This window comes from Zeugodacus cucurbitae, chromosome 5 (assembly GCF_028554725.1).
Source record: "Zeugodacus cucurbitae isolate PBARC_wt_2022May chromosome 5, idZeuCucr1.2, whole genome shotgun sequence".
NCBI classification, from domain to species: domain Eukaryota; kingdom Metazoa; phylum Arthropoda; class Insecta; order Diptera; family Tephritidae; genus Zeugodacus; species Zeugodacus cucurbitae.
The window spans coordinates 8,493,631-8,513,867 of NC_071670.1; the positions used below are offsets into that span (position 1 = coordinate 8,493,631).

The 20,237-nt window shown below is 32.6% G+C and overlaps 2 protein-coding genes across 9 annotated transcripts in view; both read left to right on the forward strand.

Moving 5' to 3' along the window:
* LOC105216239 (putative metabolite transport protein HI_1104) overlaps window positions 1-429 on the forward strand; it is a 28,847-nt gene extending 28,418 nt beyond the window's left edge. Inside the window, exon 5 of the mRNA XM_054231212.1 lies at window positions 39-429. Coding sequence (XP_054087187.1) covers window positions 39-301 — 263 coding nt within the window. The 3' untranslated portion in view covers window positions 302-429. The remainder of the gene's footprint in view (window positions 1-38) is intronic.
* Window positions 430-4,715: 4,286 nt separating this feature from the next.
* The window catches only part of LOC105216238 (uncharacterized), a 40,545-nt gene continuing 25,023 nt past the window's right edge, over window positions 4,716-20,237 (forward strand). The window contains exons 1-2 of one of the 8 annotated variants that reach the window (XM_054231208.1): window positions 10,124-11,805; window positions 12,087-13,427. The gene's annotated coding sequence lies outside the window, so the exon portion shown is untranslated. Of the gene's footprint in view, window positions 4,927-10,123; window positions 13,428-13,450; window positions 13,777-17,270; window positions 18,243-20,237 lie in introns of those variants that run through there. The other 7 variants (XM_054231207.1, XM_054231210.1, XM_054231206.1 and 4 more) reach the window with 7 other exon arrangements.

The following is a 20,237-nucleotide window of genomic DNA, read 5'->3' on the forward strand; positions in this document are numbered from 1 at the left end:
TTTACTAACTGTTTTGTTTTTCTTCGCCTCCTAAATAGGTTCAGTGCTTTTCCTCATCACCTGCTTCTTGTTGGAAGGCAAACCGAAGGACAATGATTCTACCACAACCGAAGGCGAACAAAAAATCGATGGCCTGGAGGCACACACACGTCAAATGCGTGGTCATGACAATTCGGTGTTCACTGTGGACGAAACACTACCACATAATGCACGTCCAGCGGTACTACCACAGCATTTACAGTTGTCGAACAATGGCCATGACAAATATACACCCGCCACACGCGAGAGCAGCAGACTGTAATGTTAGTTTGGAGCCCAACGACTTAGGAACAATGCGGTTGAGTTTTATTTATCTTAAGTGCAACAAGTGAGTAGTGTAGACTGCTTGTTAGACTTATAAAATATGACACTTTACGAATTTTCCATAATCTATATATGTACCTCATTCGTAGTGTGTATTTTATTTGTATTTGTGAGTATTTTTTTAATTTTATTTTTAATGTTGAAATTGTGAAAAAGAAGAGACAAACAATTGTTTAAGATTGTTGTTAAATAGTGTAGTTTGTTAAGTAAAGTGACGATGTTTTGTAATTATAATATATTGTACGTTAACTATTGAAGTTTTCGATTAACAGTTGCCTGCGGTGGACTTGATGTTCGCGATACATGTATATCAAGTATCAAACTGTGTGCAATTATTAATTAGTTTAGTTAATAGACGTAAATGTTATCGATTTTTAAAGTATTTTCGTTACATACTAACTATGTAGTTGTGAGTTTTTACACCAATGAAATTAATAGTTAAATTAATTGCAAAAGTATTTTGTACATAACAAATAAATTTTGTACTTAAAATAGTTTTTTTAATTTTTAAGCTATTTACAAAAAAAAATAATGTGTTTTTACTTGTTGTTGTCTATAGTTGTATGTAAGTATGTGATCGTAGATATAGTTTGCATGAAAATATTTATGTTTTATGTACAGATGGATATACCCTGCCAGCCAAAAGTGGTGAAAATTCTGCTTAAACCGAAGCTTTTCAAACCGTCAAAAGACAGATACCGCATTAAAAATTCTATCGCCATTTGCGTTAGTGCTACACTGCGATAAAATGTCCTCTTGATCATGCGGAAAGTGTGGCGCCGTTTTCTTTGGTGCAAAAAAGTGAAATCTGCAAAAAAGAAAAGAAAAATTTTTTTTACCCATTCCTAGCTGCGTACATGTCTTACAATTTCTTTAATCAATTATAATCTATATAAAGTTAAGAAATTAAAAAAAATTATGGGCCTAATCATTGAATCGGCAGCGAATTCGATTTCGATACAATAAAAGATTTTCGATCGGAAATGTTCATGCCATCATTGATTCCGTCGATAAACTGCTTTAACACAAAGTGAGAACGTAAAACTGTTTTATCGACAAATGCGACAAATTTGAAAAAGTGTATGTGCTTTATTTTGCTTTTTGTTTAATTCAAAAAAAAATTAAAACTGATATTTAACTATTGAGAAATTTCTTCCATAAAAATAACGGGTGATTTTTTTGAGGTTAGGATTTTCATGCATTAGTATTTGACAGATCACGTGGGATTTCAGACATGGTGTCAAAGAGAAAGATGCTCAGTATGCTTTGACATTTCATCATGAATAGACTTACTAACGAGCAACGCTTGCAAATCATTGAATTTTATTACCAAAATCAGTGTTCGGTTCGAAATGTGTTTATCGACAAATTTTGTTCAGCGATGAGGCTCATTTCTGGTTGAATGGCTACGTAAATAAGCAAAATTGCCGCATTTGGGGTGAAGAGCAACCAGAAGCCGTTCAAGAACTGCCCATGCATCCCGAAAAATGCACTGTTTGGTGTGGTTTGTACGCTGGTGGAATCATTGGACCGTATTTTTTCAAAGATGCTGTTGGACGCAACGTTACGGTGAATGGCGATCGCTATCGTTCGATGCTAACAAACTTTTTGTTGCCAAAAATGGAAGAACTGAACTTGGTTGACATGTGGTTTCAACAAGATGGCGCTACATGCCACACAGCTCGCGATTCTATGGCCATTTTGAGGGAAAACTTCGGAGAACAATTCATCTCAAGAAATGGACCCGTAAGTTGGCCACCAAGATCATGCGATTTAACGCCTTTAGACTATTTTTTGTGGGGCTACGTCAAGTCTAAAGTCTACAGAAATAAGCCAGCAACTATTCCAGCTTTGGAAGACAACATTTCCGAAGAAATTCGGGCTATTCCGGCCGAAATGCTCGAAAAAGTTGCCCAAAATTGGACTTTCCGAATGGACCACCTAAGACGCAGCCGCGGTCAACATTTAAATGAAGTTATCTTCAAAAAGTAAATGTCATGAACCAATCTAACGTTTCAAATAAAGAACCGATGAGATTTTGCAAATTTTATGCGTTTTTTTTTTTTAAAAAGTTATCAAGCTCTTAAAAAATCACCCTTTATTAAATTCTCCTGAAGCTTTTTGAGAAAATTCTATCGCTATCTCGAGTGGGCAACTTTATATCGCTTTTGAACATTTTTAAATTATTTTTGTTAGTCCGTTTTTGTCTCTCGTCTCTAAAATACCCATTTAAAACATAATTTATTCCGTCATCAGTAATTGTTTACATAAAAACTTCCAAATGGTTTATTTCTTTTACATTTCCGCAACTCATTCACCAACGGATAGATTTCGAGCAAAATTTTCGATTTTGCGGATTCAATGATTTCGTAATTAGCGACTCTATTAGCAGCGGAATATATATTTTCGAGTCGGTAAGTGAGTTCAATGTGATCGTAAATTTTATTTTCGATACGGATTCAATGATTCCGACGTAAAATTTTTCGATCGAAACGGATTCAAAGATTAGGTCCCATATATTTATATCGTCCTTTTTGACAATAATTTAAACCTGAATAGTTTGAATTTGAACTTTGAGCCATTTTTACCATTTTGAATATCCTACAAACGTAAAATAAAATTTGGTAGCTCTAACGCAAGTGGTGATAAAATTTTTAATGAGGTTTCCCCATACTCTCTTGTACGAATTCAACTGGATAACTTTGTGTTGCTTTCACATGTAAAATATTTGACAATCGAGCAGCGTCCAAAGATAGCGAGCAGAGCAGTGACCAATCGAATACAGCATATGTTGATACATGGTACATATCTACATGGCCCTGAAAACTATAAAATTTTCAGCTATATTCATTGCTTACCTTCTCTGTACCCCGGGCTAAAGTTAGGCGTGTTTTTATGAGCTTGGTAATTCTCTTGTGTTAAAAGCTCACACCTGCTTTTTGTTTGTTCGATGACCCCATCCTCCATATTCGCTAGACATGACTCCGTGTGACTTTTTCCTATTTCCAAAAAGAAATAGAACATTTTACAAGCATATGATCACTGAAAGAGCCAAAGGCTATCCTAAAAGAAGAAGCGCTGCAATAAGTGCATAATAGCGAATGGTAACTATTTTAATTTAGACGAATGAATAAGAAAAGAAAAAATTACAGTTATTTTTTGAACACACCACTTAAATATATTATACCTGATTAAAAACATAGATGCTCACATGTATACACGAAAAAACTAAGCGTGCAGTCCTGGCAAGTCCCCACTCATTTCAGCACACAAGCAATGCAAATTCTTTATAATGCATATACTGATCTACTATATACATAAATATATATAAACTGTTGGGGAAAAAAACTATTTTTTAAACAAATTACCAGCACAAAGCGAAAATATACTATTTTGGCATTAAATTTGCCTAATTTAAAAGTCAGTTTGACAGACGGAAGCGCAGTTACAAGATGATGCTTGACATTTACACAATATAATATGCAGGGTGATTCACATGAAAAATTTATTATAATTATTAAAATTAAATAAGTGTGAGTTCACTAGCGCAGTGCTAACTACGAACATTTATAATGATAATAATTATGAGATCAATAAGATTATAGATTGATCGTGTGTCGTCTATATTCAATTGTGATTTATCACAACGTTGTTTATTATAAACCTTTTTATTTACTAATACTTATAAGCATTTTCAGGCCTCTGTGTTGGTGTGCAGCAAAGTCCGCAACCTTTTAATGAAAAGCAAAGTTTACAATCCTTTAACATTTGTTTACCACCACTTTTTGACATTTCACTGCAGTCCTTTTTAGAATTGTCTTTTGTTAAAAAGATTGCTGTTCAATTAAATATGATATACGATTTTTATTACTCAGTTTTTAAAACCATCAAATATCAGTGGAGAATGAGAGTATGGTTAGGACTGCATTTAAACGATGTGCCTAACTCTGCTTTAGGATAGGTTAGGTTGGTCTGGTAGGCCTGCAGGCCAGGCATAGACCAGTTATGGTCCCTTGGGATACCAGTATGGATTGGAATACGTGAATTCCCTGAGTAATAGTCATCGTTTAGGATGCCTGCGTTTGACGTGAACATTAATAGTTTATGATTTTTCGAGGCTCTGCTTTATCATTGTCACATTTGTTTTGCATTATATACATATATATACACATACATACATATGTACATATATTTCTTCTATATTCGAATCAGCTCGGCTCGTTTTTCGTAACGTCGCAAACACGCACAAGCAAGCCATGCATATACATACATATATATGTATGTCAATACATTCCACATACAAATGTTCCACAAGTATTGCTCTTACGTCTTTTCTTTCATTTTCTGTTTTGCCTTCGTACGGTGTGGCTGTTTTTCTTGGTAAACATAATTTTTCGGTGTGCGTAACTTGTATTTATCGAAAACAATTTGCTAATTAATTACACATTATTTGGAGCCTATTTGATTTAAGTGAAAGTGATTTTGGTGTGATCATTTAATATGTGTATAGTGAATAGTTCTACATTCGTTGCGGTGCAGGCTACAGCTGCCATTTTGTGAAATGTAAGTACGCGTAGTGTGGGTGTTGCAAAACGAGTTTGAAAGAGTGTTGCCAGAACTGCTGAATTCAGATTTATTGAAGCGATTAGAAAAGTGTAAGACGGCAGTGCTCCATTTAATATACTATAAACTAATAAATTACATGTTGTTCAATGCATTAAAAAAATTTTGATTGTGTTCTATATGTATAAGTGTTAAAATCTTTTAAAGGATTAAAAAAAAGTGGCAATTACATAATTGCTAGCCGAGTATTTTCTTCAATTGTGATGTGCGCTTTGAAGTTTTCAGACAATTTCAAGCAATTAAAAGTTTTAACTCGACTTAAAATATAGTTAATATACTTGTATTTCATAAACAGCTTTTCCCGTGCATCAGTTCCATTGGGGTTTGTCGATGCCTGTCGCATAGGGTATGATCGGTTTTTCGCGTACTACGTCTTTCTGCATTAGCTTTAAAAATTACAGTGGAACTTCTCTAACTCGAATCACCATAATCCATTGAAAAACTTCGGGTTAGTGAGACTTCGAGTTATAGAATTTTCATTAAAACATACAATTTTTCAAAAAGCTGGAATATATAGATTTAAATACAATTTTAATTAATTACTTCGCATAAAGTTTTATGTTCGTACATTAAAACATCTATTTTGTGATTTTGTTGGTTGCAGTTTGCTATTTTTTGGCTCTTGACCTCTGCATCCCAAGCCTTTCTTACATGATTTATGCAATTCATAAGTGCAATATCATACTTTTTGTTCGCCTCCGTACGATATAGAGGGACTCTTAAAATTATGCCTCGATAGTAAAAAATTAAATTTTGTATTATACCCTGGTCGAAAAGTTCGATTTATGGAAGGAAATTTGTATGAAATTTGACTTCTATTGCCACTTCAAGAGTTCTAGTTATGGAGAACTTTGAGTTATAGAAGTCATGAGTCATGGAAGGAAATTTATATGAAATTTAGTTTCTAAACGCTATTGCCAATTCCAAAGTTCGAATTATGAAGATCTTCGAGTTATAGAAGTTCGAGTTATGGAAGTTCCACTGTATATATATGGAACCTAATTGTTATTGTGCATAAAAAGAGAATTGCGTAAAAAATAAAATGCTTATTTAAAGCAAACATTAAAATAATTGATATAAAATAAATATGTAGAAACAATGTAATGAAGTGTTAGTGTATAATAAGTGCATAATAAAATAAATGAAAAATTAACTTATATCGAGAAAATTCCAACTTAAAATTCGAATATTTCGAAAATTATAAGTTCCGGCGGCAATAATTATATATATTCTTAATCTGGAGAATCACTTTACCCATTTTAACACTGAAATTGTGGGAAGGTATCAAAAATGATAGAATACAAGATTACGACAGGCGTTTACAGCTAGCTTTTTTGGGTTTTGAGTTCCTGTTGAGTGACAACTTTCACGACCCCGAATACGCGAGCAAAACAAAATTGCACGGTGGTACAAAACAATAAAACCAAAACAAAGAGCTGAAGTCAAGGCTAGTGTTTAATTATTATTTAAAATTCTAAGTGAAAAATGTATTAACTTGAAAAAGAAGTCCGCAATGGCGGAATTAAACAACAATAGTACAAAAAAGTCGTCTATAAAGAATTTTTTTTACTTTTCCAACCAACAAAAAAGTTGGCAAAATGGCGAACTTTTTGTAACAAAACATATAATTTTAATTATAAATATGCATTATTATATTGGATTATTTTATAAATGAAGATTTTAAGAATTACGTTCATTGTGATATTTTATCTGCACATTATTCAATTTGGTTCACTATGTTTCACATTTCCGTTTTTCATTTGACATTTCTTCTGTTGCCTATTCCCATTCGTGGGTCGTGAACGCTTCAGTCTGTCTTAATCTTGTCTTCTATCATTCTTGGATGGTATACGAAAGTTTCCCCCCTGTCGCGAGTGGCCATTATTAGAAATTGACTTCCTAAGAAGTGGTTCGTCGTGTTTCGGCACCAAACCTCTGAGCGCTTTTCATACATGAAAAACTAATGTAAAACATAAAATAGATTAAATATCAGGAAACATATACACTTTTTGAAGATCAATTTAGGTTAATTATTCTATTGGAAACATTCATTTTATAAAAAACTATGAAGTGTACATATTTTATTTTTATTTAAATATATTTACAGCCCTATTCTGTGCACTTGACAAAATAACAAAAAAATTGAAAATTTTTTCAAATTTTTATCAAGTAAGAAATTTTTTGGTATTCTGTGAGAATTTTGATAAAATAAAAAGCTTGAGTACGCATAGCTTTTCCCCACACGTGTGGGAAACAAAACAATGTAAACAGAAACAGCTGATTTCTGTCCAATTATATTGAATTGAATTGAAAAATTTATTTGAATTATTCTATAAAGTACGTTTTCACATGCATTTCAAGATTTGTTGCAAAATAGTTAGTAATTTAACTTTTATTTGGATGAGTGTTTGTTTCAACCGAGCCTTCTTCATTGTGGCTTCATTAATAAATTTGATTTACGATTGACCTGTTATCAGCCTATCTATCCGATTCTGATGTCGAGATATCGACTGAAGCGTCCTCAAAGTATTTGGTTTGGTTTTACAACCCCATTTACTCTATATAGATGATATGGTTATACCGCCTTTACTCGGTCGCCAGAGCCTCGTTAGCCTCCCTAACCAAAAAGGGAGTGCCACGCGTAAATGAGGCAGAAGCTATTCGCTTTTCTATCCCAGATCCCCCCCTAGTCTTTTGCTCCCCCGCAAAGCCATAAAATACTACGTAATATAATTCATATACATATGTCCTTTATAATATATTTAAAAGTATTTGGAATGCAATTTTGATTTAGTTCCTATTTATATTTAGCTTCAGAAAAGTTTCTTGGGGACTACGAAATCATTGTTCATTATTGGTAAAAATTTGCTAAGATGTAATCGTATCTAATACAGAGAATAACGACAAAAGTAAAATATCTCCATTGCTACAAATTCACTTTCACAACTAGATATTTTATTTGTCAAGAGCATTTTACTTCTTTACAACTTATAAAGAAAAAAGCTTTTTATTTTAGACACAGAATACGAAATGCTTGATAAATTTCAAATTTTTACAAATTAGAAATTTGTTGAATTTGTAAAGTGCACAGAATAGGGCTGTTAATATGTAAGAGCTCTAAAACTCGAAAAATATTGTTGGCAGTTGACCCTGAGCAATTACCTGATTTTGATATTTCTGTATACTAAATAAGGGTTGAAAGTCACAAATGGTAATAAAACAGGAAAGGAAGGGCTATCATTACACATACTGACTGACTTACTTCCTCAACCGATTTCACTAATTTTCACCACCAAACTACAGTATATCCAAGATTATCCAATTTCCGAATTTATGGTCCTTTGAACATTGGCAACGGCGAATACCGCAGACGATGGAACGATGAGCTTTATGAGTTATACAATGACATTGACATAGTTCTGCGAATAAAAAGCCAACGATGCCTAGGTTATGTTGGCCGAATGGAAGAAAACACTCCAGCTTTGAAAGTGTTCGATGCAGTATCCGCTGGTGGAAGCAGAGGAAGAGGAAAACCATGTGAAAAAGGATCGGGCTGCACTTGGTATCACCAATTGGCACCAAACACTTAAAAGAAAACATTAATTGGGCGCGGGTTTTATCTCGACTATAAACGCATAAGCGGTCTCTATGGCAGTAAAGAAGAAGATAAACGGATGCTAAAGAGATATGTATCCAGTATGTTTGGTTTATATATCTTACGTAGTTTGGAAGATACATACAAAAAACATATTTTAAAATTATATGTATTTACCCTCTTATAGTGTCTAGAGATGTGTGTACCAAGTTTTATTAAGATATCTCATGTAAGCTGGAATTGTCTTACGATTTAACACACATGTTCACTGTAGCATCTTTCGGCACTGAATTTCATAAAAAATATTATTGTATAAAAATCGCATCGAAACAATTGCCTTGACAGCTTTTATCGACTTTACAATGACTTGCACACACTTACATAACTGACATTAGCACGCATCAGAAAGACTGGGGATGCAAACATCGTGAAATGAAACATCGATGGTTCGATGTATCGATGCTTCTTCAAAACCCATCGAAATCAAAAACGTCGGCCATTAAAACATCGATGAATTTTTGAACTTTTTGAACTTATTTTAAGAAGCCGAAGCATGAATGAATGAAATGTAGTACGTCTTTAGTTGATACCTCTTATTTCACTTAGCATTATATGTCTGTTAAAGTTTTTTTCTCAATAAATAACAGAACTTCAAAGCACCGACATGGAAAGGTTTTTCACTGTCATTTCTTTTCGATTTTACTTCCGCGTGATAGTTGCCGGTCGTTTACTCGGCACTGTAGTGGCCACAATGTGTAAATATTAATAAGCCTATCTATACAAATCCGGAAACACAGTACCCATGTCAACCAAAACTCTATTGGCTTCTGATTAGTAGGGGTAACAGCCGAGATACACTTGCTCTTCAACCTTCCGTCCCTGTAATTATAGATAAATTTGACAGCTTACATTTCACCTTTTGGTGGACCAAATGTTTATTCTGGTTCCAAATATCAAACGTGTATTCTGTTTCACACTCATCCGAAGATTCCGTTGTTTGATTTTTTTTATGAAAAAAAAAGTATTTCTTTTAGCTATAGCGTCTTTAAAAAGCAGTAATTTGAATCTCTGATCTAAGGCAGTAGCATACGCCAGAATTAAATTGTATAAATAAATCATACAAGTAACCACAGTATTGTCCAAGCGCACACTCCCTTAACGAATTCTCAGTATTTTACTAAAATCGAATTCCAATGTAATAAAGCATATCCAAATAGAGGGTTTCGAGTTAATACCCGAAAAAGTATGAAGTCAAATTTGTATATAAAACATCGAAATGAAACATCGTTGAAAGTGACATCGATGCAACAATGTTTTTAGATTCGAGACATTTGACGAAAACATCGATGTTTCAAAAACATCGTTTGCATCCCTACATAAGACTGACATACGAAAAACCCAATATACATATATTTTTTCCATTGCCCTCTTTTTCACACTGCACCATATTGTTCATTACACACCAACTGTAGTGCTGTAGAGTTCTTTTCGTGTTCCCTAAATTGCTTAATTGTCCGTTTTGTAGTTGTAATAATTATACATTCGTTTTCACAAACGGCACACCCATCCATATTAAGAAGAAAAAAATACCATCCACTTACAATCCATTCGCTATCTATCAATTTTGCTTTTGTGCCTTTCATTTTATGTTCTGCCGTGGCGTAGTGTGGTGTGTTTTTCTTCGTTCATTCGGTGTTTAGTTCGTGTGAGAGTGAATGTTCATACATTTAGTGAAGTTATTTATAGAATTTTGATTATTTAATATAAAGTGTCTATACACGTAAGTGTTTTAAACAGGTGCTAAGTTAAATGCATTATATTGTGTCTTTAAAATTTCGCATATTATTATTGCTTGTTAATATGTTAATATGTGTGTGAAATTGAATAGTGCCTTTGGTAAAAGTGTTGCCACATGATCGTTTCGTTAAATGTAATTTAAATATCGAATTTAATATAAAATGCTGTTATATAGATTAGTTATAAAACTTTACTTTTTTATTATTCAGTGGTAATACAATTCGGTGTATAATAAAACAAATATTTGCATGTGTACATAAAAATAATGTGCAAAGATAAGAGGATCCGATCCGTCACAATTCGCAAGTAAAGTGAATGAATTTCTTTGTAACCAAGTGCGCGTAAATAATTAAAAAAAAAATAGAAAATTCAAGTTTGAACAATATTAGCCAATTTATATGTACATATATGTACATAAATTATATTCATTATCTCAATTTGTTGATAGACGTTCATTTGAAAGCTAATATCTGCGCTGACCCCAACAGTCATGAATTCTAATTTCTAAGTATAGATTTAAAGAAATGGCGCTTTCTAAGAAATTTCGTTGATAATTTTTGTGTTTAGTGAATTCGAAACATCTATACATATATTTTAATTAAAATTCATATGTATACTATACTATCTCCGTATTTATCACATCTCACATTATCACAGCAACCAACTTCAAGCTGTAGTACGCTGTCAAAATTAAGTATTCTATTCGCATGACGCTGGTTCTCTCGTTTTCGGTGTCGTGGTTTATTGCGATTTGCCATTAAAATACACGGGATTCTTATGAAAACAAAATAAAAAAAGCAAAATCTCATATTGATGAATTAAAGCGAAAAAAAATCGTAATATTTTAAGAGTTTCACAAAACACAAAACATTTGAAGTCAGATTTGATTAAGTGCTTACATAAAATCTAAATAATATTTATGTACACTTAAATATGTAGATTTTTATACTCTCGCAACAACGTTGCTAAGAGAGTTTTATAGTTTTGTTCACATAACGGTTGTTTGTAAGCCATAAAACTAAACGAGTTAGATATAGGGTTATATATATCAAAATGATCAGGATGATGAGACGAGTTGCAATCCGAATTCGATTCTGATCTTGACGAATGTTCCTTGAGATCGTGGGAGAGTTGCTATATTTATAAAAAATTCGTTAATTTTCCTTCCAATGAAATAAAATTCATCTAATAATTTGTTAGTTTTATCCCATGAAAAGATAGTGACACAACTGATTCGAATATTAGTTTTGCTTATACATATTCGAAAAGGTGAAAATCCATTCAAATTCTGAGACACCATCGAAAATCAGTATGGGTTTGGCATTTCGACAACTATATACATCTGTCTTTCACAACAACCCTGATTACTAGTACCCAGCTTAATTACTATAGACCAGCTACTATACAATAGACGTCATACATAATAGGTTATGTTAGGTTAAAGTAGTAGGCCAATACGACACACATAGACCTATTTAGGTCCTTTGCGATACCAGATGGAGTGCCGTCACGTTGTCCACGAGGAGTAGTCATCCTTTAGGATGTCTGCGCTTGACGCGAATTTTAAAAGCATTTTGGCTTCACTTTCGATACCTCTTCCAGATTCTCATATTGTGAGGCCCCCAAGTAGCGAAGTCGTTGCCTTGACAATGCAGGGTAGGTGCACAGAAGATGCTTCATTGTTTCTATTCTATTCTATACATAATAGAGGTGTACAGATATTATATTTCTCAGTACACGTAGTCAGTGCGGGTAATACAGTCAAAATCGCAACAAAATATTTTACTAAAATTAAAATAGAGACTAACAACAGTAGCTGCAGCAGGATGTTAAAACCATACATCGATGTTGGGGTATCTCCATTTGTCGCAACAATAATGAGTTAAATTTTTTTGGAACTTAATAAAACAAATTCGAGTAATTTTTAAAATTTCTTTCAAATTTTAAGAAACATTGCAAAAAAGATCAACAATATGCCGCTGCTGTGTTGTGAATAACTATGTACTTAATAGTTTGTGAAATACCTCAAATCAGTTTCTATGCTGATAGGTGTGAATATGTGACTACATGCCTAGATTTTCTAAATTGTGTTGACTATTCGCAATTTTATTTTTTTTTCAGTAAACCAACAATTTATCAATTAGCATATCGTTATTAAAACACGACAAATACCACCCTGCTGACCTTTTATTCTAGTGTAACGCTCATATTCAGCGATAATTGTTAAACGCTTGGTGTGAATAATTGCCCTTATAGATAGCTATATAATTTGTATATTTAATCACGTCAATGAAGAGTTATGTAGCTTGTGATATAGACACGATTTGTTGCGATTAGTAATTACGCATCCAAATCGTTATTGTTGTGCCTACTTTATAAGTATTTGGCAGTGACAAAGAATAATTTTAAGCACAACTTTGTTGTTGCAAGCTTCGTTCAGCAGAACATACAGATTGTATATACTTCTATCTCGTGGCCTGAGCATATAATAATTACGTTTTGTCTCTCGCGAATACCACAACAACACCGCCACTACATTTTGCTTACGTAAGCATTTTAGTATTTAGTATTTTCTATTTTCATTTCCTTTTTTTTTTGTTGGCTGCTACAGCGAAATTTGGCTGCACAGTTCTTTGTTTCCAGTTCTAAAAAATATTTGCGGTGACCTTTCCTGTTTGTTGTACTCTCATATTTTTTTTTGTAAGTCGACATGCAAAAACTCAATAACTGTGTGTGTGTGTGGTTGTATATGCATGTTTGTATTTTAGTGCGAAAATAATGTAGCGCCTGCCGCTGAACGTCTATACTCCACAGCTGCCAACTAACGACTGACTAGCGCACACTGTGTGTAAATGCTATTTAGCGCTTCGTTGTTCTTATATGCATTTATATAGGTGTGTATGTATACATGCTCGTGCATACATATAGCTTGTATGTGGTACGTGGTTCCACAAAGTTCAGTCTTTACTACTTTTGCCTTCGTTTTTATTATTTCTTCATTTTGATGTTCGTACGGTACGGTTTAGCAGCGTTCGCGTGTCAGGAAAAGGTACATACTACATGTCAGTGCAGCGAACAGTTTCTTATTACATTATTAGATTTCCAGTTGAGTTTTTGCAAGCTGATAAACTGAACATATTAAAAATGTACAAATCTATATTCATAAAATTTTATTTTTAAGAACATATTGAATGTTTTTTTTTTTGTAAATTTATGCTGTGTGAAAGTGTCTAACTGAAGTAAACTATAGACAAAAAATTGTGTGGAATGTCACAAAAACAGCGTTGAAAAGCTGAAATAACTATACATACACATACATATACATAATGTACATACTGGCTGCATACATATTATTTTGCGTTGCGTTGCGTGAAGATGGAGCGTTGTAGCGAAACAAAGTACTTACTATGTATACTAAACTATATTAAAAGCGTTGAAACATTAGCACAAAGCAACATAACGGGATATTCATAATAATTTTTAATCAATTTACATAACGACGTTAACGAAAGTAGTAGATGTTAGTACAGATTTTTACGTTACGTAACCGATGTAGGAACATACATATATATTATATAAACACACACAAGCGCACTTGCACGCATACATACAAACGTATATATGTATGTGTGTAATGAATCGTTTTTTGTCGTGTGCAGCTCGTTTGTGCACGACTGTAAAGCCGAAGATGCGGCTAATGCGACACGAATGCTGTTAGCACATCGTTTATTATTTATGTACGCAATACTGTTAAGTTAAATACATACAAACATACTGTTGTTGGTTGTGTTTTGTATTGTAGGTACTACTAATATTTTGCTTGGAGTATTGGCATGTATAAGCAATGCAAGCGAAGGGTTGAAAGACAATTTATGACCACAATTTTATTTCACTTTCAATGCAGAGTGTGTGTGTGTGTGTACTTGCAAGTGGAGAGGAAACGATCTTAAAAGTTTTCTTGTTCTGTGACAAAACCGGTTTCAAGTTGCAGAATGTGTATTTTTGGTGTTGTGGAGATCGTGTGGAAGTTGCATGCAATTCAAAGGCAAGAACAAATGAGAGTTGTGTAAAAATATACAAACATACATACAGTGGCTAAGTGCAGGCGAATATTTTTTTTTCAGCGAGAGCTGAAAAGCAGTTGTACATACTGTAAATGCATACAATAAGTGATTGTGTAGGCAATAATGCAATGTGTCAAAATGCAGGAAATATTGCAATTTGCAAAAAATCGTATGGTATGCTTGCTCGGTACTCACGTGCATGTCCAGTTGCAGTGTTTGGATGAGGTGAAGGCACATACTTACGGAGTTCTACATGCAAATTCTCAAATACGGAGCTATACATGCAAATTTTCATTAATTTCATTATAAAATGTATACGAATATATATTTGTACATGCAGCACAAATATTGTGAAATACTGCGAAATCTGGAACAAATTGCAACAATATGCCAGTGGAAATAAAATTGCACATCAAAACATATGTACATACATACATAGTGTTGTAGATACAACAAACATTGCAATTTAAGTAAAATAAATAAATTTGCAGAATTTAAGCATGCACCGAGGCGTGGAAATTGCAGCAGCAGCAGTTTGCGCTTTACTGTGACAAAAGTATCTACATATGTGTAGAAGTAATGAATTGATATTTTATAGTTGCAAATTAGCATGAATAACTAAATAAATATTGCGAAAAAATGTATATCCGACTATATTTACGATTCGTTTTATGGATACCCGCATACGATACTATGGAGGCAAGCAAAATTGCAATAAAAATTAACATCAACTGTTCCCAGTTGAAGCTGAATGTGGCATGTAACTTGACTTATAAAGTGTAGTTGTTGGCGTTTGCTTTGCGAACAAGTGGCAAGATGAATGTATATACATATATACAAATGTATTATATATAAAACGAAAAACAAAGCAAGCACTTTACATATCTACATATATACACAAAAACCAATGATGTTTGGCATACGAAAAGCAATTGTTGACAAACTCAAATGCATTGACTGCAAAAACCCGAAGCCTGCCTTAATTTTGTATTTGATATAAACAAATCTTTGCTGAAAGCCGTATAGAACGCAGTTAAAATCAGGCTGGAAAGAGAATTTTCAAAACAAAAACATTGCTAGATTCCTCATACATCTTCCAAGTTTTAGGGTTACCACGTGTTGTGATTACTTTAAGGCGATTTATATGCATTTTTTTAAGAAAGTAATCAATCGAATGTTTCGAAGTTCTTTGAACATAATAAGCTATATTTTCAGCTATATTTTAAGATTGAATAGGAATATTGAGAAATAACGGAGTTAAGTGCTGTCTTCGGAGGTGCCAAAAAAACCGTTCCCCAACTGTTGACATGATTCCGACCGAATGAGTGGCCGAAACAAAAAAAAAAACAAAAAGGTTATTCAAGTTCATGGTGAATCCTATACAATGATATACGATTTTTGAAAAATATCCAAAATTAACCAAATGGCGTAGTTTGGGAAAAAAGTGTCGTTTTTTGGTAAAAATTTGTCGTTTTTTAGTGCAAATTGACAATTTTCAAACAATCAAAAAGATCGTAGGTCATTGTTTAGTAAATAAGTATATTCAAGAATACTCAGTTCAAATTTGAGTCGATCGGTCAATTTCTCGTTGAGTTACATATATCTGCGTGCGGTTGCTCTTTAGAACGCTGCCATAAAAAAAACTATTCAAGATACAACCTTGCCGATTTCACAGAATATTTTTGAAAGTATAAACTACAGTGGAACTTCTCTAACTCGAATCACCATAATCCACAAAAAAACTTAACTTAAAAAGCTAGTGAGACTTCGAGTTATAGAATTTTCATTACAAAATATAATTTTTCTAACATCAGTAAAATATAGATTTATACACAGTTTTATTTATTTAATTCGCAAAAAGTTTTATGAACATACGATAAAACGTATATTTTGAATTTTGTTTGTTGCAGTTTGCAATTGTTTGGCTCTTGACGTCTGTATCCTATGCCTTCGTCACATGTAAATCATGTGACATTGCAATCCATAAGTGTAATATTATATTTTTTGTTCGCCTCCGTACAATATAGAGGGACTCTTTTATAATGCTGCCTCGATAGTAAAATTTTAAATTTTGTATTATGCCCTGGTTGAAAAGTTCGATTTATGGAAGGAAATTTGTATGAAAGTTGCCTTCTATTGCCACTTCAAAAGTTCGAGTTATAGAAGTTCGAGTTATGGAAGTTCCACTGTAACTAATAAGAGAAAACAACAACAAATAACTGTTTTTGTGAAATTGTCACAGTGGTAGAACACCTTCAGTACACATTTTAAACATTAAACACTTGATATCCCTTGACAAACCATACATAATCTTGTTTAAAAATATCCGCACGGTTAATAACCCGTTGGCTTGCGGTGTCTCTTATCAGTTCTCCACAGTAGTTATAGTTCTTTGAAAACGTATTTCATACATACATACCACAATAGCCCTTGCAGATTGATTTTACGTAAAACTCTGACATACTTAGTGTTTTATGACAATGTGTTTAACGGTAATAAGATTTTAAAAAACCTCGGTGAAAGAAAGCAGAAAGCAGACGACAAGAATTAAATAGTATTTAATATGAATTTATTATTATTTTTTTTTTAATTTATTTATTTTTTGAATGCATAGTATAAGGCGTCAAAAACAGAAAGCGGTATAATATTTGAAGTTCAACAATTGATTTAATTTAGAAGATTGTGTTGCTAGAAAACGTGATTCTTTTTATTTTATTTATAATTATTTTTAATTTTTACTAACAAATTCTCTCTTAAATATTTTCTCAAGACTTTAGACTTTTGAAGAATTTTGGTATTTTACAAAATTATTCGAATTTAATTTTCAGCCCAAACATATTTTCATTTGTTTGAATTAGGGCTCTTAAAATTATTCGAATATCCGGTTGGTAACCGTTCGTATGAATGTTAACCGATTAATACTATTCGAGTAGTCATAACATTGCGACTATTCGAATAGTCGTTATATTGCGATTATTCGAATAGTACTCGCAACAGAGTATTTGAATAAATGAAAATTGTTTGAAATCCAATCAGCCTTTGACTTTTTCCTGTCAATAAAATTTGTAGAAGTTTCCGCATCATTTTCCGTGAGTTTCACTTTTTTCAATGAATATAAGAAAATGATGAACTCGTACTATTCGAATAGTCGACAACGGGAAGTCGAAAAACTATTTAGTATAGAAATCCCAGAAGCAAACAATAGTTTATACCTACAATTTCAAATTTCATGGATCAGTTAATCACAATATGAATTCCATATTTTTTTATTTATGATTTATTATAAATGTTTTAAAAAATCCTTTTTTTTTTAACAATTTTAACAATTTTTCAACTTCGTACATTCTGGTAACACCACAACCACTGTTGGAATGAAACCATAAATTCCACTCACCCCAACCGAACAGCTGTGTAGCTGCAAAGCGTATTTGTATGTGTGCATGCAGGCAGTTTGAGTTTTGTGTTTCGTTATGCTCTCCATCGTATTTTTTCATCAGTTGCTTTAGTTTTGTTTCTGTCATGGCTTGAATAAAATGTGAATCTAATTTGTGTTGCAAATTCTTCAATAAAAACGTAGTAAATTTAATTGAAATCGTTTTTTAAACCAAAAAGTAATGGGCTTAACATATTTGATTTGTGTATTACATGAGTTGTGTGCGGTAAAGTGTATAATTAAATCGTTGTGCCTGTAAATGCAAAGTGAAGGATCAGCGTAAATGTTAAATGCAGTGTTACATACACAAACACATATGCACGTATGTATATACATAAATTGTGCCATGCTTATGCGACTCATTTAGGTGAGCAAATAAAGATTGTAGTTTCATAGAAAAAATGTTAAGCAGCAGACAAGAAGTTGCGCGGTCGCAGATAAAAGATACACTCACAAGCAAAACTGTGCGCTATCTTGAGTTTTATGATTTCATAAAAATTAGTTACCACGTGGATTATAGAAAAATATTTTGTTTGGAAAGGAAACAATATTTGAAACAGAGTTTGATCCACGAGCTGAGAGAAATATAAGTATGAATAAATAAATTTAATCTCTCAGATATTTTAATTAAATACAGAGGAAATATTTTCTTCTCATAGTGTGTCTCTGTAATGGTTAAAATCGGGTCATAACTTCCCCCAGCTCCCATATACCTAATTATAAGTTTAAAAAAAAAAAAAAAACGGTGGGCTTTATACCGCATATATCGGTTAATATGTGAAATATCTTAGCAAAATTAATTGAGCGTATAGTTTTGGATATCGTTTACCTTGTTGGTGAAAATTAGTGAAATCGGTTCAGGAATTACCTCAGCCCTCATATACTATATATGATGATTTTCGTTATTCTATTGGACTTTATGCCGCATATATGGGCCAAATTGTGTGCTATCTTAATAAAACTACAGTGGAAGTTCTCTAACTCGAATCACCATAATCCACAAAAAAAAACTTCGAGTTAGAGAGATTTTCATTAAAACATAAAATTTTTCAAAAAGCTGTAAAATATAGATTTACCCACAGTTTTAGTTATTTACTTCGCAAAAAGTTTTATTTAAATACATTAAAACATGTATTCTGTAATTTAGTTTGTTGCAATTTGTTATTGTTGGGCTCTTGAAGTCTGTATTCCATGCCTTTGTTACACGATTTATGTAATCCATAAGTATATTATCATATTTTTTGTTAGCCTCCATATGATATAGAGAGACTCTTTTAAAATGCTGCCTCAATAGTAAAACTTTAATTTTTTTATTATCCCCTGGTCAAAAAGTTCGATTTATGGAAGGAAATTTATATGGAATTTGATTTCTAAACGCTATTGCCAATTCAAAAGTTCGAGTTATGACGATCTTCGATTTACAGAAGTTCGAGTTATAGAAGTTCCACTGTATGTCAATAAATTGTGAGAGTATAAAATGTTCAGTTGCATCTGAGCTTAGCCTACCTTACTTGTTCAGAAATAAGTTATTCCTTCCCATTAATAAATATAATATTAATAATAATATAAATATAATAAGAAACTAACTTAACTAAAACAACCAAAAATCTATAAAAAATAAATAAAAAAAATCTTTTAGCATGCGATTGTGCTCGTAAGTGTACCTTTAGATGTGATATATACAGAGGAACAACAAAGATGAGATAAGCAATAACTTAAGATATTATATGACTCGAAGAAGTAGTGATCGCATTTAGGGGTGCACAACTGTGTAAATAATAAACACTTTGGCTTTTTTTCTTACTTTGATTTTCTTTAAACGATTAGTGAGCTTGGAAAAAATATAAATATGAAAAAAATAACAAAAAAGTGTAAACAATGAAAGACAGTGTATAAAGTATTTTGAGCATATTTTTCGCGTTTTCATAAAAAAATGTAATTGCAATGTTCTTTAACCAATAATAAGTGCTGTGACTTGGCATGTTTTTTATTGCTGGAGTTATTCTTTATCTCGTACATATGTACACATATTGCAGATTTTATTTTGTTCTTATCCCCATACAATTTTTATTCGATTTTATCAGTTTTGCGGTTAAAGGCTGGCAAATTATCATAACGTGTACATAACAAGCTTCAGTGGTTATTTTTTTTAATAAATTGAATATGAGAGCTACCCTTATATTTTTTATGTTACTAGCTGGAATCGGATGGTCACTTCTCTGCTCGTTATCTTTGGACGATGCTCGCTTGTCAAAAATGTTACATGTGAAAGCAACAACGAAGTTATCCAGTTTAATTCGTACAAGAGAGGAGTATACGGCTACCTAATTAAAAATTCTATCGCCGCTTGCGTGAGTGCTAC